Below are 27,159 nucleotides of genomic sequence, written 5' to 3' on the forward strand. Positions count from 1 at the left end.
GAAGACTCACCTTTCCCAGGAGTGGCCGTATATTTCCTTACACCAGCATTTTGTAGAGTTATGTAAAAGAGTTAGCTGCCAGCCTTAAATCATATACCATTACGACTTGTTGCCATCTCATTCACTGCTTCATTCTTCTGACGAAAACTGTGATTTTTTTTTTTCCAAATTCAAGGGACAAACTTCTCTCCTCCCTAACTCTCTAATCTATCCTCCCTTTTTTACCCAACGTCACTGTCGATCCATTAAACCCTGCACTGTTCATGCGCCGCCGTCACGTTACCACTGTTGTTTCCACCACCGCTATATTTTCAACACACTGAATAAATCAGTTTGTGTCTTCTGTGCTGCTCATTTAGTTTACAGGAAAAACCATTTTCTTTCAATAACCTCCATGAATATCAACTTCAGTGTTCTGTAGCATGCTTGTGAAAGCTGCTGCAGTGAAACCCAATCAACAATAACTTGTGAGCAAAATGTTATTCTCCCTCACACAGGATCCGACTCCGTTGGTTGAGGACCTGACCAGCCTTCTTCACTTTCACGAGGCCGGTCGAAGTGCAGAGCCCCCACCGGCCAACGACCTGCTTGATCTGTCAAGCCTCCTGTCGGGCGGTGGGCTGTCCTCTTCAGAGTTGCTCGTGGGCCGGAACTTCGAGGAGCTCGACGGGGACGTCTGTGGCCGCCTAGGTGGGGGCTTTCACGAGGAGTTCTTCAAGAAGTCCACTGGCGATGGCGTACGTCAAGACGCCGGCGGCACACCTCGCACTCCCATGGCGGCACCGGGAGGTGGTCCACACACACTGCCACGTGCTGCGGAGCACACAGCACCTGCTGCATCCGCGACCAGCACGCTCGGCTCAATGGCTTCACGTCTGGCGGGCCTCGAGGGCTGCCTGGCCGCACTGGGCCGAAGCCAGAGTCGAGAACTGCAGGAGATTAAGGCCGAACTGTCAGCCATTCGTCGCCTTCTCATCTCAGTCCTGTTTCACGTGCTGCCAGAGGAAGCGAGGAGTGACGCCGTTGCCAAGTACACGTGAGGCGAGACTACTCGCCCGACATTAGCCAAATGGAGAGCTCCAACCGCGAAACACGCGAAGGTTTATCTCTGTCCATGTTTTGCTAAGCAAGAGGGTTAGTGACGTGCTGTTGTAGGTCTTTCTCAATATAAACAACGGCTACAGCCAAAGCTTATTTGGTGAGAACACTGTTTCGTCCACATTTTGTGGCTGGCTTCAAACTGCAAACGATGTGCTGTACCCTACCCAAGTGACTGGCATCTGCTTTGTTCCACTGTGTACAGCTCAGAAGGGCGACATCGCCAACATGGTGATGTGCTTTCGTTTCTTTGCCTGCCTGTGCTACAAATGTTCCTTTTTCAAGTAGTATTGAGAATCTTGCTTCATGCGGTTTGTGCAGATGGTGTTGTGCATTCCATTGCTAATGGAACTGCAGTGTGTGACATCAATTTATACAAGCCTACGCAATACCATTATGACAGGCATATTTCTTCTTTTCATGACCAAAACCAGCACTCTATAGATGTGGTGAAGCAAAAAAAAAAAAAGACATTTGCGACACAGACCACAGATGCATTTTTGAATGGCCCATACTTGCAGTGCGTCACTCTTGCTCATTACTTTCACTTGGGTGTGGTGACATAAAACAGTGGCCACCCTTCTTCTGTTTATCTTTCATTTTTTTGTGTGTGTTGCTACGTAGGTAACATATGTCATTCTTCTTTGCACAAGGCATTTCCAAACAGATGGAAAGACCCGCTGTCATGGCTTTTGCCAAAGCCACAGCAGTTCAACGAACCATATTAAAAGGAGGTGCCAGGGTTTCTTCTGTGCATATTGTGCTACGTTGACGTAAGTATACACTGATATACAAAAGAGCATATACAAACAGTGCTGCTTACACAGAACTGCAGGTGCGAGCCAAGAATTGACTCAATTGCATTAGAAAATGTTTTTTCTGGGAAGCACAGTCACTTCTCTGCTCTCAAGAGACGTGCCTGTGTGCGTGTGTGTGCATGTGTGCTTTTGCGGACAAACGAAATGTCTCTGCCATTGTGGCATGAAGGCCGCACATCTCGCAGACCGACTGACTTGACCCAGGGGGCTGGCCTTCTCTTCAGAAAATGGGTCGCAGTGGATCGACTTCAAAGCACAGAAACTGGGCGGAAATCTGTCTGCTGGAACAAAAGCATTTGCTCTTCATTGCCACAGGATGGCTTTCAGTATATACCTGTTTGGCACATGTTTTCTGTACATATACTATACATAGAAGTGAGGAGAATAGGGCTGCAGAACACTGCTCAGCCATAGTTGACAGGGACCTGCTTGCTCAGCAGGTTCCTGCAACACTGACAAATGCGGCAGTTGGTAATGGTCACACACAAGAATGGGGTGGGTGAACAAATAAAGGACTCTTTTATAGGATTTGTAAGCACATTCCCGTATGCATCCTGAAGAGGAAAGGCCTCTCGTTGCACTGCTCTATGCCAGCTATGTGCGTCGTGTGACGTAGAAACCTTGCTATTCATCATTGTTCTTGTCAACACGGATTTCATGCAGCTGATGCTTGATCTTAGAGTAGTTGGGAATGTCTCATTTTACATGCTCCCTTCTTATTTGGTTAGTGCACAAGCATTCAGGCATCCACCCTGCAAGAGAGAAAATGAAGCTAATGTAAATTTCTCTGGTTGTTTTACCTAGACGGCCCTTTTCAGAGCCAGTCTTGTGACATAAATACCAACCAATTTAATTGCCCAGGAATTTGTTGCACGTACTAAGGGGTTTGGAACTCCTGGATGACTTCGCAACGTGAGAAGGACTAAGTAAATCAGTGCGAAGCCCACTCTCTTGGTGAGAACAACAATCGGTCAGTGAAGGCACACCAGCTGATTTCACTTTCATCGCTGCCAACTTGGCACAAGTTGATGTTCACTTTTGGATTTGTGGAAAACGGAGCAGGAACCTTTGCAAAGACCCTCAAGCTTTGGCTACAAATATAATTCAGCTAGGCTTTCTCTGCTGTGCTTCCTCGAGGTCACCTTGTTTTATTTCAATGCTCCTCTTTGCTTATCTAGCTCGGGACAAGTCTGAGGCTTCTTTGTGCAAGGCTGTGTTAGTAATGTATTCGGGCTTTGTTGTAGTGAAGTTGCTGGGTCATTCTCGATTGCGCCATTTGGCCACCTCAGTATGGCTCTCCTAAATTTTATCTAAAGAGCAAGCACATGAGCTCGCCTCACTTTCTTGTGCACTCCCTGTTCATCTCCAATTTGCAGAAGCTCAAAGGTGCTGCAATCTCTCAGGCTGCGCATGTTTGGTCCGGCCACTGTTTACACAAGGCCAGGTGCTTTAACACCCATGTTGCGTGGACACTGCCTGTATTCTCGTTTGAATGTGACCAGGTCTTTGCTGCCCTCTTTGTGGTGTTCAGAAACATTGGACAAAAATCCAAGAGCTTTTGTGTCACTCAACATACACGCTGTGGCCATCATTGCTTTGGTCTAAGCAAGTTGGTGTCACACTAGTGAGGTTCAACAGCACGACGGGCACAGAACACGTGTCTAATGCTGAACTACCAACTGATAGAATTCGATAGAAGTGCTTATTACAGCATCAAGTGTCACTACTGACAACCTGCCATGTGCACAAAGTAGCCAATATCAACCGCAATCATAACTGCTATCTTTAAAAATGGAGGGTGACATCATAAAAACAAACAAGCCTATGAAATATTTTAAAATACACCACTGTGTAAAACACTATAGCACATATTCATCATCTTCTCATCAAAACAGTGCTGCATGTGCTCCTCCCAAATCAGCTCACAAAAGCCAGATGTTGAGGCGACTACAAATGTGACAGGTTAAAGGCAACACTGCCTAATTAAAAGCCTAAAAAACTTTAAATAATGCTCACACGTGGCCTTCCGAGAATGTCATCTCGTCTTTTCAGAGAAACACCCGCCACGGTGGTCTAGTGGCTAAGGCACTCGTCTGATGACCCGCAGGTAGCGGGATCGAATCTCGGCTGCAGTTTCAATGGAGGCAAAAATGCTTCAAGCCCGTGTGCTTAGATTTAGGTAAACGTTAAAGAACTGCAGGTGGTCGGAATTTCCTAAGCCCTTTTATATGGCATCTCTAATAATCATATGGTGTCTTGGGATGTTAAATCTGATTAATTATTTTTTGTGAGAAATACGGATGGTTCACTTACACAACTGTCTCCTGCTTTGTTGATCAAAAATTGCCTCCATTATTTTTCTTTCTGATTCACTACTCGCTCACTCCTTTCAGAAAACTGCTCCTCTGAGAACACGCCCACCGCTGCGGCACTGGTCTGCCAGTTCAAGGCAGGGATGCGGGTTAGTCGGTTTATGTCACTTGCATTCATATTTGTAGCGCAAAAAGTAGAAAAACGGAGACACAGAAAAAGCACAGGACCAGGACGGGCACTAGACTTCAACTGATTCTTTTTATTTAAAAAGCCAAAAACCATCGAACATGAGTGCATGCACTCATGTTCTGGATAAGGCAACAGACGCCACATTGACACACCTTCCCTCATTCTCACTGATAGCAAACGCTTCTATAATTTCTCGTGTTGCGGAATTCTTGCCTTTTGCAAGCACACGTACATGGGTGGAATCAGGAGCACAACCACACCTGTGTCAATGATCCGCCAAATCGCCCTTCGCTGCCTGCGTTTCAACTGCCAAACGGTGCTCTGGCAATCTGTAATTAAGACAACGCCCGGTGTGTCTTTTGCAGCATCTGCCACATGAAAGGGGCATCTCATACACGACACCCTTCTCGCAAGGCACGAACGATGCTGGGTTCACCAACGGGCACACGCCGGCAAACTTCTCTGGGGTACCACCACATTTTACTGGCACTTTCTTTAGCTGGTAGGAGACGTGGTGCATGTATGGCAAGGCTACTGGCATTGCACTTGGCTTACCAGAGGACCTTGAACGAGAAACCCCTTCAGTCCTCGCAGGAGGACTTGAGCCACAGAGCTGATAAACTTCTTGGTAAAGCCTGCCCTCCCAAGGCATTCTACTTGGCGTTACAAACTTCGCCCATCATGGTGTTCACGTAATTTTGCAAGGGCTGCCCTAAGGCAACTGATGGTGATTTCCCTCTTATTAGTTTAGAATGGGCCGAATCATACCTGAGCATTTCCTTTTCTGAGCATGGTTTGTAGCTCCAGCACACGTGGTTCTCAGCCAGCTCAAAACACACATCGAGGAATTAAGTACTCCTTTTTCCGGCAATTCATGGGTAAACTTCAGGCCTTTTAAACATGCACTAAACACATTTAAAACACTCCGGACTCATTCTTCTCGTGCTAGATCTACTTCCCTGATCACCACCAGGTAATCATCAACATGCTACGAAAGCCTGGTCAAGGTGCACTGCAATGCATCTGTCACAATCCGCCAGAAACGGTGTACCTCACAGTGTGACCTTAATATCTTGCTTTTGTGAGTTCATTTAGGAGGAGTATGCACAGTGCTGTGTTTTTCTTGACAATATGCCATGCGGCTATTTTATTCAACCATGTTCTTGCCCTCTGTTTAAAGATATTACTTGCAGTTGATATTGGCTACTTAGTGCATGTAGCGTGTTCTCACTTTGACACTATGACAAGCACCTTTATCCAATAAACCTCACTTCGAATGGAGTTCAGCACTCGTCCTGTGTTCATGTGTTCATTGTGCTGTGAAACGTCTCAGACATCCGCTACAGTTTGCAGTGTCCACACCCTTCGTTGGGCCTCCCATTTCCCCAGTGTCTTGCTTGCACTGGCTGTACAGGGCATAGAGCAAGGTGCGAGGCCATGTACCACAATAAATGGGAAGTGGCAGCTTTATATATAATATATATATAACATAGATATATATGCACACACACCTATCATGGTTGAAGATGTGTGCCACTGCACCGCGATTGGTGTGTTGCTGTGGGGGGGGGGGGGGGAGAAAGAAAAAAAAAATAGCCATGATTGCTCAACACTTTTTATACATTGCTTGTGTAGCATAGCGATCGCGTGGTTGAATCTTTTCGTGTAGCTCTGTGCGGTCGTGTTTGTGTAGTCAGTTCTATGACCTCCTGCGCTGAGGCCCCAGTTGATTACATTGTATTGTGCTATTTACATCTTTGCTTCCTCCCATCTGGGATCGCGGCTTTGTTTTGCCATAGCAGGCTCTTGTGTGGCTGGGTTGCATGAGAATAAACCAACTACGCCATGCTTCTAAAATTATTCAGCAAGTTCGACTAGGTGAAGTTTCTGAGTGAATGTGGCATTTATTCTTCTGTGCCCTTGCGAACTGAGCCCAGTTGCCAACTACATCGATTTTTTTTAACTCCCATCACTAGCTTGCACTATTCTACTAGATGTATGATTTTTAAATGCAGTTCTGGAAGCCGATCCAAGCAGCATAGACCACATGCGATGTTGACTCGAAATGTGGGAACTGATGCCATTGGTTGATGTGGGAAAAAATAAATTTTTAAGGAGTACTGACACAATATCGAGGCATCAGCTAAGGGGCATTTTGTGCTTTCTTGGTTATGCAGTGTTAACACTGTTCACTCACCAGAGCCCAGAGGCACGTTTCAGTTTGATGTTAAACTTTTCCTCACTCATCTACTGCAAGCCATCACGATAGACATTATGGCGAGGTCACTGTGTTTGCAAACTCTGCATCCAGTATGCATGCAGCTAAAATGGCCAATGTCACTGTCGCATTTACTGGACAAAAATTCACTCATTTACACGCACCACATGCAAATGACAACAGATGACATTTCTGCTGCTGGCAAATCATGAGTTGCTGTGCCAATGTGACTTCAGCTTACGTCAGACTATGTTGGCATGTCACTGTGAAACCGTATCAAAACAGAAAGTGTTTTTGGAGGTAGTGAAAACCAAAATGTAGTCAATGCATTCCATTGCCCCACAACACTCTTCTAAGGGTTTGTCATTGGTTGATGTGGGAAAAAATAAATTTTTAAGAAGTACTGACACTATATCGAGGCATCAGCTAAGGGGCATTTTGTGCTTTCTTGGTTATGCAGTGTTAACACTGTTCACTCACCAGAGCCCAGAGGCACGTTTCAGTTTGATGTTAAACTTTTCCTCACTCTTCTAAGGGTTCTTGACACCAGTGTTTCTATTTGGAGCAATAATAAAAAATTTTTTAATTATCATAAAATCTCGAGCAAGCATCCCTCATACAGCGAAAGATATTTGGAGATGATTTGAAACAAGGCCTTTGCTCAATTGCAGACCGAAATTCAAGATGGCGATGCAAGAGTACCTAAGAATCCAGACCTGAGGTTCTAATCACATGCTTTATTGAGTAAACATGCATTTACTGTTTATAAAGCGGATGAAATCCTCTAGTTCCGAAAATTTGTGACTACTCAAAATGCAACTGCAAGGCACCACACTGGAAAAGAAATCGTACACATATTTCAAGACGCTTAGAAGCTGACTTTCCAGGAACAGAATTGTATAGTGCACAAGAAGTAAATGGCAGAAAGGGAAGTAAGGAGTGCATTATTCAAATCTTCCAAAAAACGGTAAGGAGGTGCTTGCTCGGGATTTTGTGGTAGTGTCACTACTCCTTTATTGTAAACTGTTTTGATGCCCTCGAACAGAGGTGCTCGCAGGATTATAAACATCGTCGACAGGCTAGATTGACAGCATTCAGTGTATGTGACAGAGCTGGATTTATAGCAGTGTGCTAATCGCAAATGCTGCACACTGTTGCTGCATTTGCTTTGTTTTGAGCACTGCTGCGAGCAGTTGCAGTTTTTCTTTTAAAATTTTGTTTTGTAACTGCAGTCATGTTCAAGCAATTAAAACTGCATATGAAATTTCGATTATTTCATTTGTCACAACATTATAGCCCTTCTTGAATTTTGAACAAAGACCTCGGTTCAATGCTGCTTGTTCCTTTTCATCAGTGCCACCAAGACCCAACACAGCACTAAACACCAGCACTATGAGCCAAATTCTGTGCTGGTTCGGCATTTGTGGAACTTGTTTGTGCGGGGCCTCTTTCCATTTTACTTTTTATCACATTATATATAATTCTCTTAATATTTGACTAACCACTAAACGAGCATCTAGTCGATATTTCAGGTGTTTCAGGAAGCTGGTAGAGCAATGCTAAGCCTCCTTTTCGTGCTTATGCACTCCTGCTTAGTGACCATGTTTATAGCTCTCGCAAGAGAACTTTGCTTCTTTTTTTTCTCACTACGGTATGCTTGGAATTTTTTTGTGTTTTAGGATAGAAAGGAAAAAAGATCAGGGACCTGAAAGATGCATTGTGTGGAGTGCAATGCAAGAATGGTTATAAAACTAAGACCTGTTGTGGCACTTTCGTAACTACTACAAGTGTGAATCCTCTCGTGGAAGTTGTTAGGCAGCAGCTTAAGAAAATTCGCTAAAAAAAATTGGGTTTACCTATGAACATCACATGTGTATGATGCTGAAAATGACCACTAATGTTCAGTAAACAGCATTTTCTTGACAGCTGTTGACCTTTGGAAAGCATTGCCTCTTTTTTCCCCCCTAGGATGATTTATGACGTTTGAGATTTGTATTGCAGCACTAGCATCACGTGGTCGTGACTGTTTTATTGCATCATTTCGGTTTCCTTTTTTCATCACTACGTGTACCCATTGACTTGTGCTTGCATCCGGTTTCTGCACAGTGCACTCGCTGGGCCAAGGTTGCTTTTTTTCTCACTGTGGCAGCGATCAGTTTACTTGTGTCATTTTACCATCACACTATCACCATTCTTACATAGCTAGGTAGTAGCATGTTGTAGGTACTCTTGTATTCCAGAAAGTTGTACCAAAGGGGTATTACCGAAATGGTGCCTGGCAGAGCTGATCTCATTCGCTTTGTCTCCCTTGAATGCACTACTGCAGCAGTTGCTAGTTAAGGAGGAAAGGCAGTGCTGAAAAGGGGGTTCAGATATTGTTGCCTTGATACAAAGCGTGTCATTTAATTTATGGTGCAAATAATTTGATGATGATGTAGCCTTAAACGCCGACCAAACTTGGCAAACTGTTTGAGGGTCTCTTTTAGTGGTTTAGCATTTTCTAGCATAGGAGCTGATCTTGCCAGAACTTGCATGTTGGTTATTGAACTTGTATGTTGGAACTTGCTGGGAAGGTGCTATGCAAGCCAACACCATATCTCTGGCACTCAAAGAAAAGATGGTGGAAAATGAAAAGGTGAGCATTATGTGAAAGGGTGAGCCTGGCACATTTTAATGTGTGAGCTCTACGCATATGTGCGTACAGGGAAAACCAAAAGATTTGGAAACCATGTGAATAGACCCAGTTCACTAATCATGCAGAACATAATATCATAAACGTTCTTCAAGAAAAAAAAGTACAGACACAGATGGGCAAGAGTTGGGAAGTGCAATAAACATAGATACTTCGCAAGAGTAAGTCAAGACAGAGGTAGATAGCTCTCCAGTGAACATGAATTGGGCTGCTAATGATAGAAATAGCTTATACATTTTGCTGAAATTTTTTAAAATTTATGACTTAATCTGTTTCACAGTGGTGCAGCAAGCCCTATCATTATTGGTTTTGAATACTATCTGGGGTTTGATGTCCCAAAACCTGCATATGGTTATGAGAGAGGCCGTAGTGGTTTTCTTTAGCATGCCCTGATGCTGCATAGTACACGGGCCTCTATCATTTCACCTCCATCGAACTGCCGCAGCCTTTGGGTCAGCACCCTGGCCACCAATGTTGTCTTCTACGAGGATAAATAAACTGGCCATGCATATTTTCAACTTCTCAGATCCTCTCTTATTTTGTGCGTTGATAGATTAATATGTCAGGTGCAGCGAAACAAAGAGATGTATTCACAACCATGTGTGTTGGTGCAGGTGCTGTCAACTTGAAGTTGGCAAACTTACAAAGGAAACAAAATTTTTTTCTTTGTCAACCCAAATGTTGTTGTATCTGGCACAGACCATTGAGACATGTAACAAACCGTTTGCGCATGCATGCAAAACATGCAGCCACTAAAGTATGCTCTCATAGTGATGCTTCGCATTCGTTTATAAGTTTGTTTGGCAATTTTCTATACCTTAACAAAGCCATAGTTGCTTTTCTCTGGAGTCGTTACACGTTTGTGTGTTCCAATAGTGCTTACCTGAAGGGTCGAGCAGCTTCTAAATAAATGACTCGCAGAGTTTGTAGCTGCTTGTAGAAATGTGGGTCATTGTTCTCACTGCAAGCAGAAATATGACAGCAGACGTTTCTCTGGACATTGTGGCTTAGCGCTAAGAATGGGTGCCAACTTGTTGCATTAATTCAGAAGCATTTCCATAAACGATGTTTTTACGACATGTTTTGCACTGCATGATGAGTACGCCAACATTTGCCCTTTAATTGAGGCCAGATGCACATGTGGTAGGCACCTTCGAATCATATGGCAAAAAGTGCCATCAATGCTGTCTATTATATTGCTTCTATATAAGGCTGTGATTATGGCTTGATCAGTGATCATCATGTACTCGGCACTACACAATCACTATTTGCATGTTTACTGTCCTGTATTGCACGGCTAAAAATTGAGAAATCAGTAATGGATTTTTTACGAGTATCCACATGCATTGCGCTTTTTGCCATGAAAGCTGTTTCCTCTAGCTCCAGTTTTACCAGCTTGAGTGCACTGTGTGGTGACTTGGTAGCAATTTAAGTCACTCAAGGTTAACTTTGGTATCATTGGCAGTCATTTTTCAGTGAAGAAGAAAATCAGAAACTCTGCTCCCAGCACTTATGATCCAGTAGGTCACCGAATAAAGTACACATAAAAGATTGTGTTGGTCTTAGTTCTGTTCTTGGCCAACCAAAGCAGCAAATCTCAGTGAATTAGGTTGAGGGATGTTGGCAAAGAGGTGGGTCATTAAGCTCAAGTTGTTGGTATGCATTTGTAGCTACAGTCATCGCAAAACAGATTTTAAATGTATTGCATTGTAGAACACATCGTTGTATTGTAGAAGGTAAAACAGGACTGCCAATACTGAAACTACAAAATTTATTTCTCACCTCTTGACGATACTTGTTGGTCTAATCACTCTCTTATTTTTTCTGCATTGTATGTTATATTTCATGCCTGTTACAATGGTCAGTACGAACCTCCTCAATGCAGCAACAAATAACTTTTATGATGTGATCTGAACAAAGTGCACAACAGTTAATGCGCATCTTAATGCTTGCTACCTACTTATGACACTACCGAAAAATTATAGATCACATGGTGTCAAAAAAATGAAAAATGACATGACACCATAACATCTTGGTGGAAGAGTGCACGCCAAACGAGGACGAAGAAAGAGAACACAGACAAGCATTCTTTTTTTTCGTCCTCGTCTCCCGTGCACTGTTCAACCAAGATGAACCCATAACAACTCGCTCATGCTTCCATTCTTATACACCATAAAATATTGCATAAAAATTTAGTCAAAATTTTGAATCGATACTGTTGCGAGCTTAGGAAATTTTTCATATATCACTGTTCAGGCACCTCGATATATACAAAATATTTACTGCATATTTTATATATCTGCCACAACAGGCCCTATGCGAAATAGCTTCCATCTGCCGGATTCAGTGAGGCTTGCGGCTGAATCGTATTGTCACGAGCAAAACAAGACCTGCAGCCGGGAGTTCACCTGAACCAGAGCAACGAAAGTGTTCTCTTCTTCTTCGCAGCCCAAAACGAGCATGAGGCACAGCGGCTTGTTCATAAATGGTGGCATTACCCCCTCTCCCAAGAAGCATCGCGATGCTGTACATGAAGGCAAAAAAAAAAAGAAAGTGAGATGAAAATTACCATGCAAGCAAAATGAATGACATGGTTGTGGAGCCAAGAGTTAAATGAGAAATAAGAAAAATAGGAAAGTATGTAAAGAAAAAACGAAAAAAAAGAAAGACGCAAAGTTACCAATAAAGTCAGTCACTCACTGCGATTCACACCGCGAAAAGTACGGTTTGAGCCGTGAAACGTGAACGACTTCACTTTGTGGGGTAAAACGGGAAAGTCTCGAAGTACCTTCTGGGAGAACCTCGTAAGTGACGTCGCTGAGACATCGTATGACCTTGTAAGGGCCGAAGTAGCGGCAAAGAAGCTTTTCTGAACGGCCACGTTGTCCGATAGGGGTCCACACCCAGACTTCATCAACGGGCTTGAAAATAACTTCACGGTGACGAAGATTGTAGCGGCACGTGTCTGCGGTTTGGTGATGTTGAATACGGTGACGAGCAAGTTGACGGGCCTCTTCTGCACACCGCGCGAATTGGGCGGCATTCATGTGGTATATTCTTAAGTTGTCGGGCAGGAGCAAGGCGTCGAGCATCGTCGTGACCTCGCGACCGTGGACTAAGTGAAAAGGTGTGAAGCTGGTACTTTCTTCAACAGTGTTATACGCAAAAGTTCTGTAGGGAAGTATGGCGTCCCAGTTCTTGTGATCGATGTCCACATACATTGACAGCGTGTCTGCAATTGTCTTATTGAGTCGTTCAGTCAGCTCGTTCGCTTGCGCGTGGTAAGCCGTTGTTTTACGATGTTCCGTGCCACTTAATCGCAAGACTTCCTGATGCATTTCTGCGGTGAAAGCTGTCCCACGATCAGTTATGGCGACAGCTGGAGCACCGTGACGGTTTCACAGTAGCGTGTTAAGTAGTCGGTAGCGACCAAAATCCACCGGTTTCCAGACGAATACATGGGGAACGACCCCAGCAAGTCCATGCCAATCTGATGAAAGGGGGCCTTTGGTGGGCCTATTGGTTGCAGTAGTCCCGCTGGTCGTAAAGGTGGAATCTTACGTCGCTGACAGTCGTGACATGTGCGGACGTAGTGCTTCACAGTCTTTGCAAGACGTGGCCAGTAGTAGGAGCGTTGAATCTGTTGCAGCGTGAGCGTATAGCCAAGGTGTCTGGACGATGGCTCATCATGACACACACGCAAAATGTCACCACGAAGCGTTGTTGGCGCAACAAGCAGATATATAGCTTGTGTAGGATGAAAGTTCTTTTTGTAAAGCACTCCATCGCGGAAACAAAAGGAGGATAGCGAGCGTGCAAAGCTTCGAGAAGGGTGGGAATTGCGTCCTTCCAAGTAGTCAATGAGCGGAATGAGTTCAGAGTCATGACGCTGTTGCTCAGCCAAGCGGTTTGCTGATACGGCAGAAAGAAAAGTCTCATCTTCAACGTCAGAGTTGGCATTTTCGACCGGTGCACGTGAGAGACAGTCGGCGTCGGTGTGTTTTCGCCCAGATTTGTGGACGATAGTGACATCGAAATCTTGTAGTTGAAGGCTCCATTGTGCTAGACGACCTGAGGGATCTTTGAGATTTGCGAGCCAACAGAGAGAATGGTGGTCGCTAACTACCCTGAATGGGCGTCCATAAAAGTATGGGCGGAACTTTGTTATGGCCCAGACAACAGCGAGGTAATCCTTTTTGGTTGCAGAATAGTTTTTCTCCGCTGGGGATAATGTTCTGCTCGCATAAGCAATCACGCACTCTACGCCATTATACCACTGAACTAATACCGCTCCTAATCCAACGTTGCTGGCATCAGTGTGTAATTCCGTGTCAGCGCTTTTGTCCAAATGACCCAGTACAGGCAGAGCCTGGAGGAGGTTTCGAAAAGTGTCGAACGCATGACACTGATCGGGACCCCAAACAAACGAGACACCGTCTTTTGTAAGCTTGTTGAGGGGTTCAGCAATCTTCGAAAAGTTTTTGACGAAGCGCCTGTAAACGCACAGAGCCCCAGAAATCGGCAACAGCGCGGGTTTTCTTCGGATCTGGGCAGATGCCGGCATGGCTCACAACGTGACCAAGGAACTTCAGTTCTTCATATCCAAAATGACATTTCTCGGGTTTGAGAGAAAGCCCCGCTTTTCTGATTGCCTGAAGTACTGCATGAAGGCATTGGACGTGTTGTTCAAACGTGTCTGCAAACACCACGACGTCATCAAGGTAAACAAGACATGATTGCCATTTGAGCCCCGTGAGAATCGTATCCATCATTCTTTGGAAAGTAGCTGGCGCTGAGCATAGACCGAAAGGCAACACTTTAAACTCGTACAGGCCGTCGGGAGTAATAAACACCGTCTTTTCGCGGTCGCGCTCATCCACTGTGATTTGCCAGTAGCCGCTACACAAATCCATGGAGGAAAAATATTTAGCATTGCGTATACGGTCCAATGAGCCATCTATCCGGGGTAGAGGATAAACGTCCTTTTTGGTGACCTTGTTCAGTTTATGGTAATCAACGCAAAAACGCAAGGTACCGTCCTTCTTCTTCACTAGCACAACTGGCGAAGCCCAGGGACTGGTCGATGGCTGGATGACGTCGTCCTGAAGCATCTGCTGGACCTGATCACGTATAGAGTCTTGCTCTATTTGCGACACCCTATAGGCGTGTTGTCAGATGGGTCTCTCGGTGGGTTCCGTGATAATACGATGCTGAGCAAGTGGTGTCTGTTTAACCTTTGATGTAGTGACAAAGCAGTCTTGAAATGAGCTGAGTATACGCAAAAGGCTTTCTCGTTGAGCCGAAGGTAGTCTCTCGTTTATGTCGAGAGTGCTCGCGAAGGCCTCGTCAGGGTGGCCATTCGATGAAAATGAAGTTAACGTGGACGAACCATCGGCACCGGCAAGTTCTTCACAATATGCAATTGCAGTGTGTCTCGTTAGGTGGCGATATTCGTCGCTGAAGTTCGTGACCAGCAGGTAAACATGCCTATTGCAAGGCTGAATGATTGCTCGGGCAACACAGATTTGTCGTGAAGAAGGAGAGACAAATTGGCCTCTGCAATTACCGCGTCAGGCACGTACTGTGCCAATTCTACTTCGACAAAGACGCTGCTTCGAGGTGGGAAAGTCAGAGAATCGTCGGTAACACGGAGGGCTTTTTTCCGGAATTGTGTACTGTCAGTTGCAGCGCAAGAAGAATCCTCGAACGACACAAGTAATTCATGGAGGTCGATGACGGCGCCGTATTCACGAAGGAAGTCCATTCCTAGAATGACTGGCCGAGAGCACACGCGCAATACGAGGAAAGAGCCCGCAAATGTCGACGTACGTATACGAATGTGTGCCGTGCACATACCGGTAGGCATCACCAGATGGCCACCTGCCGTGCGCAACTGGGGTCCTTGCCATGGTGTGGTAACCTTCCTCAGTTCAGATGCCAGTGTGGCACTCATTAAGGAATAGTCGGCACCGGTGTCAACGAGGGCGTTGACAGCATCATTGTCGATGAAGACAGCGATTTCGGCACAAATGATCTTTCTGCTGTCGGAGAACACTGCAAAATTGGAATGGTCCTCATCTGGTCGTTGCGTCGAAGGAGGGCCTTTTACAGTTCGCCGGGCCGCGACTTCACCACCAGAAGTCGCCATTCCTAGTTTCCCCTGCGGGGACTTGGTGACCAGCTCCTGAAAGGAGCGGAAGACAATGAGGGCAAACTGGGTGACATAGACCGGCGAGGCGACGGTGATCTCGACTGGTAGTGCTGAATAGTCGAAGGAGCTCGCTGGCCCGTGAGATAGGCTTCGATTTCGCAGGGGCGCTCACCGTAGCGCGGACATCGAGCATCAGGATGGAAGCCGCGGAGACCTAGTTGCCAGTATTGACAGTTCCTGTATAAGTGACCCGCTTCACCGCTGTGATAGCAGAGCGGACGGTTATTTGAGGTGCGCCACGTGCTTGCCTTGCTACCACTTTGTTTTGAGGTTGATGGCAAATAGGTGGGTGTGCTCGGAAACCTTGAGCCGAGAGGCGGGCTCGGAGCAGTGTCGTGGAATGACTGCATAGCCTGGTACCTTGGCCGCATAGCAGGATCTGTAGTCGGTGGCGCAGGTGAATCGCAATGCCGCTGCGTATGTCAGGACTGGGGCCTCGGGAATCGGTGATGCGATTGGGGCCAGGGGTGCGACGGCCTGTCAGACTCCTTGTCTGATTACATCCACGAGGGCTGACACAGGTTGATGGGATCCCACTGCGTGAAGCTGTCGCAATTTGTCTCGAACAATACTACGAATGAAGTCTGCGAGGGCCTGTCTCTCGCTGTCAGAGACGATAGAGCATGCGGCGGCCGGGTTTTGTCGTTCGTATTGTGACGACCGCTGCTGCAGCGTACGTTCCATAGTGGTCGCCTCACTGATGAACTGCGCGACTGTTGTCGGTGAATTGCGCACGAGCGCAGCGAAGAGCTGTTCTTTTATTCCGTGTATCAAATGCCGCACCTTATTTTCCTCGGGCATGGCAGGGTCCGCGCGCTTGAAGAGCCGAAGCATGTCCTCGACAAACATGGATACTCATTCGTTCGGTCGCTGGTTTTTGCAGGATATGGCTTGTTCAGCCCTCTCCATCCTCTTGGTGTTGTGATAGACGTCACGGAGCTGACAGCTAAACTCTTGCCAGGTTGCAAAGGAGCCCTCGTGGTTCTCGTACAACGTCTTCGCAGAATCCTCCAAGTAGAAGTAAACTCGGTGCAGCTTGCGAACATCGTCCCATTCGTTGATACTGCCAACCCGATCAAAGTGGTCGAGCCAGTCGTCAACATCCTCGAAGATGTCTCCATGGAACGGCTTTGCTGTCTGTGGCACGTGAAAAACATGGGCGAGAAGAGAACCATGGGCATCGCTGGTTTGGACCGCCTGGCTTGTCATCAGAATTACCATTTTTCTGGGTGTCGATGCCAAGGGACCAAATTCAGGGGGTAACCCACGCTGGCGGCAGCTGGTTCTTGCTTTCTTGCTCTGAGAGATGTAGCTGTCTCCACGATGGCTGATACATCCGAAGTACATGTACCCAGCGTCTCCATCAGTAATGTCACGAGCAAAACAAGACCTGCAGCCAGGAGTTCACCTGAACCAGAGCAACGAAAGTGTTCTCTTCTTTTTTGCAGCCCAAAACGAGTATGAGCCAAAGCGGCTCGTTCATCAATGATGGCAATATTGCTGTGACCTCTTGCTTGTGTCTGCTTTGATAGAAAGCAATCGGGGTATAAAAACTTCAGGCGAGTGCATGAGGACATGTACATGTTGCCTATTTATTACGTTGAAAGTTCTTTCATGTCAAGAACTGCCTCACAGCGAGAAGAAGGCATAAGTGTGTCACCAAATCTCATGTTGGCCTGCCATCATTGAGAATAAGGAGAATGGCGATTTGGGCTAGTTGGTTTGAATTCATAGTAATAAGGGCTGCAGCGCGAGCACGAATGTGCTAGAAGAAACAGACAAAGTCGAGGTACGGAAGGCAAAAGAGGACGCGATTCGTGCTCGCGCTGCAGCCCTTATTACTATGAGAATAAGGCTTTGCGCTAGGTTACAAACTGTCTGTCTTCATTGTAAGGCAGTGGTTCTCAGCCATGGATGTGTCGGGGACCCCTTACGGACTGGTGAAAGTGATGGTGGACCTCTTGCAGCAGAGGAGAGGGAAGGGGGAACATAGGTAAATTAACAAAATTGGAGCGTGACACAGGTGCCTTTCATTGCTACCATATACATCAAACAAATGTGCTACATCACTTCATTTGGGACAGTTCATCAATACGTGGCACAGTCACGTTTAAAGGAAAATGCGGGTGAGGGTTTCACGGATCATGGGATGGCTTTGTGGACCCTAGGGGGTCCGCGGACCCCCATTTGAGAACCACTGGTGTAAGGAATGAAGTGTTGTTGGCTGTATTAGTACCATGCGTGTAGTTTAGGGTAGTTGGCGGCAGGCTTTAGCATGCGACACATCTAGACTCAGTGATGACTATAAGAAAGTGCCATCAATCCATTTCAAAGCGTATTTCTTAAAGAACAGCCTGGGTTGACGTAGTTTATTGTCCACTTAGTTATACGTCGTCTTTTTATTTTTGTAATGAAAAATATTTCAGTGCTGTAGTCATCGCTGTATGTTATTTATATGATTATCGCATGATTAAAATGTGAGAAACTTCTGCATGTCACGAACGTGAAAAGTGAACATGGAAAAGTAGATACTGATGAGCTGGTATTTTATTGAATACTCTTGAGACATGTGCTCGTAAGTAACATGATAAATCAATAATATTCGCTTTCACAGCTTACTGTCTCATAGCAGCAAGGGGTTCCGCGTCACCAACTGAAGCCACCTCAGCACAGTCGTGCACCCACGGTCAAATGTAGCACATTTTCCAGAACAGCATTCCTTTTCAGTTTCGCAAGAGAAGTGCCACGAAGTTGAAGCATCTGTTACCATTTTATAGCAAACAGGGACTGGATTTTTCCAGAGGGGGGCCAGCTTTTTGGAATGAACTTAAAAAGAAAAATAAGAGGGTGCAGTCGGGACATCTAGGCCCTTCTGATTTAGCTGTGAATAAAATGCTTGAAAAATACACGTAGTGAAGCAATATGCATTCAAAGCATGCTTCAGCACTATCGGTCTATTCGCTATGAATCAATGACGCTTGAAGGACTCTGACTGATAAGGCCTATACTCAAAATTGTACAGCCATGGGGCCATTGGTCTAAATGTGAATGTGTTATGAATGTATGTCCAATAAGTCCATTGATGCATTATGACCATGCTGTTGCTCTCATTTTTTATTCATTCACGTAGTGCTCATGCTACGTGAATGAGCTATTCACGTAAAGTGCATCAGTGTGGTATTGGTGGGCGGGTGAGTGCAAAACTTTATTGGCGGTGTTGGAGCACTGCACTTTTTGTTGTGCTCTAGTTATACATGAGATGTAAAAAAGAAACAGTACACTACGTTTAAGGCTATTATTTGCGAGATACTTAAATAAATACATGATGCATAAATAAATAAATACAAGATGCAATAATAGTCTGTAGAGCTTCAAAAGAAAACAATAATCCGAAAGTTGCGCCTAATTGAAACTGCTTTTTACTGCTAGTTTTCAGGGCTTCAGGACTCAGCTATGACTTGTCTATATAGCCAGCTGCTCAACAAGGAATTGTTTTTTGTTACAAACTGTTACGCTTTTACGTCTGTTTGCTATGGTGTTGACCTGCCTTCACCTCTTTACTGGGGTTGCAAGTGTCATAGAGCGTATCTGAAGCTGTACTACGAGCTATATAGTGTTGTCGAGTATTAAATAGTATGCACATGTTTTCTTTAGGCATATAGCTAGCAAGGAATTGCAAAGATGAGCTTTCAATGAAAATTTGGAAGTACCACTTTTTCAAAGCATTGTTGAGCAAGTCTTTAGTGACACTATCTATATGCTTTTGCAGAATTGAGCTAGAGGTGGTGTCATAACAATCAGTTACTGTGCAAGTTTTGAATGCTTTTTTTTGCTGTGTGCATCTGGTTGTTGTGTTGTGGTGTTTGAAACATAAAAATGACGGGAAGTCTTTCAAGGATTAGAGGTGTAGAACCATTAATAGCACCAACAATGAGATAGCCTGTGTTAGAAGGTGTTTTTCTTTGGTCATTTGTATTAGCTGAGGGCTTTCACTAAAACGTGTCATTGTTGGTGTGGACATAATGCAAACCAGACATGCCCTGTGCGAAATTGCTGCTTTATGAATAGAGCTTCGAGTTTTATTATGTTTGCCCGGTTACACACATGTTGCACAAAAATGTGCAGTAGAAAGAGGAGGCAACATTAATGAGGTTTAGTTTGCATATGTTAAACCTCCTTAAAATGTAGCCGCCATTTATGCATCATTTGCAGATACATTGCTGGAGAAATCGTTCTGTGCTGCTTTTTTGTCGGCATCTTTTGTAGCCGTCAATCATTCCAGGCATACGGACAACAACAGCAGCAGCGCGCTGCTGTGACGCTGCAGACAGAATGACTGCTGGGAGACGTGCTGCGGTAGTATTTTAGGCATCTCATCCTTGCTGTGACCAAGCTTTTTTTTTTTTTTTTTTGGCTGTGTGAACTCACTGTTGCAGTATTAAATAGGGTTACAACAGTCTCGCTGTCACCTTGTTTTTTTGTAGACCACAAAGCAATAGACCTTTTTCAAGCACACTAGCGCCGCCAATCGCCACGCAAATGCTTATGGGAAAAGTTGGTACGCCACAGCAGTCGCCGCGATGGGCGCGCGAGCCTCCCGTTTCAACTCTCCATTTGCACCGTGCCAGCGCCTCTCAGATCAAGGGAACTCGTCAAGGCATGATATATTACTGCCTGATTCACTAACAAACTTCAGTGTTTAAATGTGATGGCATGTCCACGATTTGCTCTTGTACCCCTGTTCTTCCAGCTGAGCGGTTCAGAAGCGCGAGTACACTCAAATTTCTATATAACGAGTTATCGGTTATAATGAAGTGACGAATGGTTTTGCCATAGATACAGTGTTCAAAATAATGGCTTATAACGAATTTTCAGATATAACGAAGCATTTTCACGGCAGATATGACCTTGTTGTAATGAGGTTTGAGTGTATTATTATCTTTAGTGTCAGTCCGCCTCCGACATAAATAAAAAAAAACAGTACAACTTGGTTTCCTAAAAGGTGTAAGCACCATCCCCAAATTCACAGACGCATTAGGAATCAATGTCTTTTGACGCTGTTTACGAGTAAATTGTATGGTTCTGATATAGTATATAAAGAGTGCTCTAGAAATAAGTGCGATTTTGTAAAATAAAATATGTTTACTGGACCACTGCGCGCTGCTCGCAACATATATGCATCACCAACTTCCCTTGGCACTGTAACAGCAGGTTGGAATAAAGCCTACGCGGCAATAAAAAAGAAGGAAAAACCGGAAGGGAATATACACACCAGAAACGCTCACTTACGACTGAAAGGTTATCGCACGTTTTAACAAACATGCCGAAGAAAATGGGTGTACATCGCGCGTGTCATAAAGAGGTACAAAAAGACTAACAAAAGTTTCTTGTGTTGTAGGGACAGCAAAGGGTAATTGACTTGAACAAAATGCGGTGTTCTTTTATGATATGTCTCCGAGATTTCTCGCGTGGTCTGGTTATAGCGACTGCGCAAGAGTACCTGGCCTTCAAAGATGAATTTGCATTTGTATGACTGAAAATGTGAAGCCCGATTGAATGGCTTCATTCAATAAATTTTGATGCTCTCTGAGGCGCGTGTTGATACATCAACCAGTCTGACCGATGTATATATGTAAACGCAAGAGGAATTCAGTTAGCAACTCTTGCACAACAATTGAAAGAACAATTGGCATCCCTCTTATAGCACTTTTCTCTGTCTGCTACAGACCCCTGCAACCTTTTGCACTCTACGAAAGAATTTTACTATAAGCTTATGGTGCGGAAAACGTAATTCTCACCTTGTATCGCATTCCAACTTCTTTTCAGACTGTGCGGAACGTATGCATGGAATAACTGCAATATTCCTAGTTTCTTCGCGCATAAAGGTCATCCGAATTAATCTTGGTTTGCAGTGCGAATGAGCTGTTCACAAACCAATGCAATATGATATAGGCAGGACACCGCGCCTTCTTGAAGCTGTAAACTATTGCTCATGTAGTGTGCCCAGGTTTTTTTCGTGTTTTTTTTTTCTTCACCGAGCGTAAGTGCCTCATCATTATTTCTCATTGAACAATATTTGTATGTGCCGACGCGAAATTCAATAGTGATCTCACTCAATGCAAAATATACTGCCAGCAAACATGCTCCGCCGAGACACCTAAGCATCTTATAAGAAACCGCAAATTAACAGACCATGGTATATTGCACATGAATTCTAGTTCCATCTTTTCAGCTTTAAACACATTTAGAATGTGTTTGCTTTTTATTTTCTCAGCACATTACTTGTCCATTAAAAGTTTTAAAATTCTATAGCTGTTACACTTCTCTGCAGTCTAGTGTCAATGGCACAATCAAACTGTGATGGTATTAAAAGCCATAGCACTTTATGAGGAGACCACATGTATTGGTACGCAACTCGCATGCCGCTCATTTTCTGCGTTCAACGTACACCCGTCCAGTGGTACCTACACTGACTTCTTTATTCATTGTACATTTCATGCGTAGTTATACATGCACCTAGTGCATTTGGGCCCTATAAATGAGTGGCGGCAGTATATTTCCAGACACTGTGGTCGCACAGCGCCTATGAGCAGCGGGCGGAGTGAGAGCCTGTTCTTTTGGCGTACCAACTTTTCCCATGGAGCTCCACGCACCCACGGGGTGTTGTGGAATTGCTTGAAAAAGGTCTATTTCAAAAAATGTTGCTGGTGAAATCTTGCATGTGCGGTCAGAAAATTAAGGCTTCTTGTGCAAAGTTCAGTCATACTGAGCAGCACATAAACAGGGCACAGAAGAGACCACGCAACTGTCGGCGCCTGCGTTGTGTGGTCTCTTCTGTGTCCTGTTTATGCGCTGTTGCAATAACTATGTGCACTTACCCACAAGCCCGCCAAGCCTACCTTCTGAAGTTTTTGTGCAAGTTTGTTATATATGCAATACTTGCATGTGTGCCTAAGCAGTGCTGCCACATTTTACGAGGAAAATCATTATGAGATTACAACAACGGCCATTTTCGCCGCCGTAGTTCCCTGCCATTGTGTCTCTGTAATCACTACGCTGCTAGATCGAGCAGAGTCACCGCCGAGTGGCTGCTGGCTGAAGCGCACCTAGTGTCGATAGCTCCCTACGTCACCTGCTAGCCATATCATGTTCGAATGAGCGTATACGGCATGCACTTCGTCAAAGAACGTGTAGTGAAGAAGAGTGGCCTTAGCGGCATCGTTCCGTACCTCAGAGCATAGCCTCCTATATATAGGAGGCTATGCTCAGAGTCATCACTATCGTCACGAGCTCATGCTTGCGGCGCTTGGCTAGGCAACACTGCTGACCGCTGCCCACTCTCCTGCATTTCCTGTTGATAAACCTCGTAACATGTGGTGGAGCCTGTTCGGTTTTGATTGCCCTGTAACTCTAGTTCAACGACACGGGCATGCTCCTCCAACCCTTCCAGCGGCACCATAGGCCCTAATCTGCGCCAGTTGATTGTGTCTGCAATATAGGCAACCAACAATGGTTAAGTGGGGCAGCGATGGATGGAAAGATGGATGTGGCTGTACAGGTGTTCTGTGGCTGTACTCTTTAGTAGAGGTGTGCGCCGAGGCGATTTCGACCGGCGGCGGCGTGGGGGTCGCTCAGAGTCGGCGGCGGCGTCGGCGCACGCCGGTTATTTCATCGGCGGCGGCGGCGGCGGGGAAACCGAAACTAAAAATTCAAAAGGTTCTTCTGCCACAGGCACGGTGTAAGAGTAGTTTAGGTGAGAGAACGGCGCATAGCGGCGGCTTCGCGAGGAGAGGCACATGCTGTTCTGGTTAGGAAGCTCCTCCAGAGAGGGCGCGCCAAACTAGCCACCTACCTAGGAGGATATATATACAAAAATTGCTGGAGTGGAGGGAGCGCTCTTCAAGTGAAGCCAGCGCCGCCATGTTGTGGTGGGCAGAAAGCTCGGCTCGGCTGGCTCGGTGGCGGCCAGCGCTGCCAGTTCACCTGCAGCGACGGTGGATTGCGGTTCGTGCGCCTGTCTTTCCTTGACAAGTGTGTCTCTGCAGTGCATTCGAATGCGTGCGGCTCGATTCAAGCGAGCATGGTACAATCCTGCGTAGCGTATGGGTGCACAAATCGCGCGATTCCTGCTTCCAAGATCACATTTCACAGGTGCGTACTGAAAGCACGTAGTGCTTACGCGGTCTAATACGGCTGACTCGTGTTTTTCATTGGTAGGCTTAAGGAATTAATATTTGGAAATTATTGGCAGGTTTCCAAAAGATGCTGAGACACGGAACCTATGGGAGCGAGCTGTGCGTCGTGAACACTGGAAACCGACAGATAAAGATCGCCTTTGCTCTGCGCACTTTGATCCGGCGTGTTTTGACCGGACCGGACAAACAACAAGGTTGAAAGCGGGAAGTGTGCCGACTTCGTTCGCTGCTTTTCCTGCCCACCTCCAGGCACCGGTAAGCATCGGAACTTCGCAGATATAGTGCTCTGACATCAAGGAGGTTGGAATGACGTAGACATATCTCTTCTGTCGTGTTTTGTCGACGTGACTGCATTGCTGCGTGTTTCCTCGCGAGCTTTTCGTCCCGTTCGCTCGTTTACAATATCGCTCAACACACGATTAGCGCATGATCATTGTCGAATGTTCCCGAACATGCTTTCGTGAATACATATATTCATGTTATGAGCAATAATTGAAGTATATATATCATTCTAAAAGTAGTTAATTTCCACTATGTGCTTATTTCAGGTGAAAAGGAAGCGGCCAGCACCAAAACCTCGAGGATGCAGTCCTGCTCAGCAGCAAGAGGCCTTAAATACTGAAGATCATGTCACTGTATCACCATCAAAGCAGTGGTACAAGACGAAGTTGCAGGAAACAGAAGACGAAAGATTGCACTTGAAGAAAAAAATTAAAACGTTGCAGCAGAGCAAACGAAGGCTGACACAAAAGAAAATCACCGCTGAAGAAATTATTAGAGGCATCGAAGAACAAAAGCTTTTGTCAGAAGAGGGCTCCAAGATGTTCGATGCAGCATTTTCTCCTGACATACAACAGCTGCTTCACCGGGCACGGACAGAAAGTGGAGGTAAATACCCTCCAGAGCTGCGAACGTTTGCACTAACTTTACATTTCTACTCACCAGCAGCCTACGAATTTGTGCGATCAAAGTTTAATGACGCCCTCCCTTCGCAGCGCACAATCAGAGAATGGTATAGGTCTGTTGATGGCCAACCAGGCTTTACAGGTGAAGCATTTTCTTTCTTGGAGAAGTTGGTTCAAGGTCGCTCTGAAACTCTTTACTGCGCTCTGATTGTCGATGATATGTCGATTAGGAAACATGTTGAACTTGTCGGAGACAGGGTAGTTGGCTACGTTGATTTTGGAGCATCTCTTGATGATGACAGCCTTCCTGAAGCCACAAATGTTTGTGTTTATATTGTTGTTGGCATAAACATGAGGCTGAAAATTCCAGTCGGCTACTTTCTTATCCACTCGCTCACTGGTTCTGAGAGGGCTGAACTAACAAAACAATGCATTGAACGACTGGAATCTGTGAAAGTTCAAGTTGTCAGTCTAACATTTGATGGTGCGTCATCAAATTTCACTATGGCAAAATGCCTTGGTGCAGAACTGAAGCCTGATCCTGTCGAGTTCTCCACATCCTTTAAAAACCCAGTTGATGAGTCAAGGGATGTGCATATCCTGCTTGACCCATGCCACATGATTAAGTTGATTAGAAATTCACTGGCAACAATGTGTTACATCACTGATGTTGATGGAAACCACATAAAATGGGCTTACATAAAGGCACTGGAGGCTTTACAGCGCGAGGAAGGGCTCCGCCTTGGCAATAAGCTAACTAAGGTGCATATGCAGTGGGAGAAGCAAAAGATGAAGGTACGGCTCGCAGTTCAGGCACTCAGCGCTTCAGTCGCAGACGCTCTTGAATTTTGCGAGCAAACGCTGAAGCTGCCACAGTTTAGAGGTGCTAGTGCCACGGCAAAATTTGTGAGGGTATTTGATCATCTCTTCGATTTGCTAAACTCCAGAAATGCGTTTGCAAAATCATACAAAGCCCCCCTTCGAAAGCAAAATGAGCCTTGTTGGAAACCATTTTTTGCCGACGCTCGAGAGTACATATGTGCTTTAAAAGACCCATTCGGTCGACCACTTTTGCAGGGAACAAAGAGGACAGGATTTGTGGGTTTTCTTGTGTGTATACAGAGCACAGAAAGTATCTTCAAGGAACTCGTTCATGAAGGTCAACTTAACTATCTGCTCACGCACAAGATGAGTCAAGATCACGCAGAAACTTTCTTTGGCTGTGTGCGAGGACGTGGGGGGTTCAACAACAACCCTACAGCTGCCCAATTCATGGCAGCTTACAAGCGTCTATTGGTCCAGACAGAAGTGAGATCGTCCACCTCAGGCAACTGTTCGCAAGATATTGTTTCTATTCTGGGTGCATCTGCCTCTGCCACTACATTTTGTGCAACCACTGAGGTCACATCGCGAAGGTGTGCCATCCTACAACCAGAGGACCACGATTACACAGACCGAATTGACTATCCAGAGAGCCTCTCCACATTCGTTTGCTCTGTCGTGCCTTACATTGCAGGCTTTGTCGCTCGCAAAATCGCTACTACAAACACCTGTGAGTTGTGCATAGAAGCTCTTCATGGAGCGGATACATCTCTATTGGTGAGACAAAAAAATCGAGGTGGACTCTTTTACCCTTCCGAAGACGTTGTGTCACTGTGCGAAACAGCGGAAAAGGGGCTGCGTCGACTGCAGGCTTCCACTCAATGCCTTAAGAACATACATGCCAATACCAAACAACTAGTCCTGGAGATTTTGAGTCAATCACTGGAAAAGAGGTGGTTTTCACAATTGGAACAACATCTTTTTGACGTCGACGTGTTGGACAACCATATTTACAACTTGAGCAAGCAAGTATTGGAGCTGTACATCAAGATCAGGCTGCACCACATGACAAAGGAACGAAGCCGGGAACTCGTGAAAGACAAAGTTAGGTCTTTGCTTTCAAGACTCGTCATTTTTAGGAATCAGTGAAACAACTTTGCCATAACGTTCATGTTGGCTAAAGGCTGAGAAAGCTGTACAAATAAAATTTTAACACATGAAAAACGAACCGTTCTGTAGTCTCTTTAAATACTGCCAGTGTATCGGCGACTATGTGAGCACGTTTTTACTTCTCTAGCAGCAATCATTTGCGAAAAAAAAACGGCCGCGGAAGTGCACTATATGCTACGCGGCCGCCTTCCTGCCCACCACAAGATGGCCGCCGCCGGCTTCACTGTGCTCTATGGGTAAGTATAGGCGGCTTCCACTCCAGCAATTTTTTTATATATATCCTCCTAGCCACCTACCTCTTGCTTGCTCCCCCGCCGCGCGCCACTTGCTGTCCCGTCACTCAACGCTGTTTCACGTCGAAAATGTGACTTGTGTTTGTGAACGTGGTCGCGTGATTTAGTGTGCTTCGCGATGGGGAAGTGCTTTGTACCTCACTGCAATACCGGCTATAAGTCGTGTAAAGAAAAGTTTTCACTTTTTACGCCACCGCACGACCGAGCCCGGCTTGAAGCATGGAGGCGGGCGATC

At 45.5% G+C, this 27,159-nt stretch overlaps 1 protein-coding gene and 2 long non-coding RNA genes across 4 annotated transcripts in view; 2 read left to right on the plus strand and 1 right to left on the minus strand.

Moving 5' to 3' along the window:
• Nucleotides 1-19,997, plus strand: part of LOC119173507 (WD repeat and coiled-coil-containing protein) — a 299,780-nt gene extending 279,783 nt beyond the window's left edge. For both annotated transcript variants that reach the window (XM_037424303.2, XM_075896540.1), the window contains exon 12: nt 498-19,997. In XM_037424303.2, coding sequence (XP_037280200.1) covers nt 498-1,040 — 543 coding nt within the window. In that variant the 3' untranslated portion in view covers nt 1,041-19,997. The remainder of the gene's footprint in view (nt 1-497) is intronic.
• LOC142761795 (uncharacterized) lies at nt 2,549-27,051 on the minus strand. Its single transcript, XR_012883821.1, has 4 exons — nt 26,924-27,051; nt 22,418-23,387; nt 11,111-11,238; nt 2,549-2,668 (listed from the first exon to the last, which is right to left on the minus strand). It is a non-coding gene; the product is annotated as an uncharacterized LOC142761795 (long non-coding RNA).
• LOC142761792 (uncharacterized) lies at nt 23,398-26,689 on the plus strand. Its single transcript, XR_012883818.1, has 2 exons — nt 23,398-23,989; nt 24,283-26,689. It is a non-coding gene; the product is annotated as an uncharacterized LOC142761792 (long non-coding RNA).
• Nucleotides 27,052-27,159: the final 108 nt, after the last annotated feature.

Source organism: Rhipicephalus microplus, chromosome 5 (assembly GCF_043290135.1).
Source record: "Rhipicephalus microplus isolate Deutch F79 chromosome 5, USDA_Rmic, whole genome shotgun sequence".
NCBI classification, from domain to species: domain Eukaryota; kingdom Metazoa; phylum Arthropoda; class Arachnida; order Ixodida; family Ixodidae; genus Rhipicephalus; species Rhipicephalus microplus.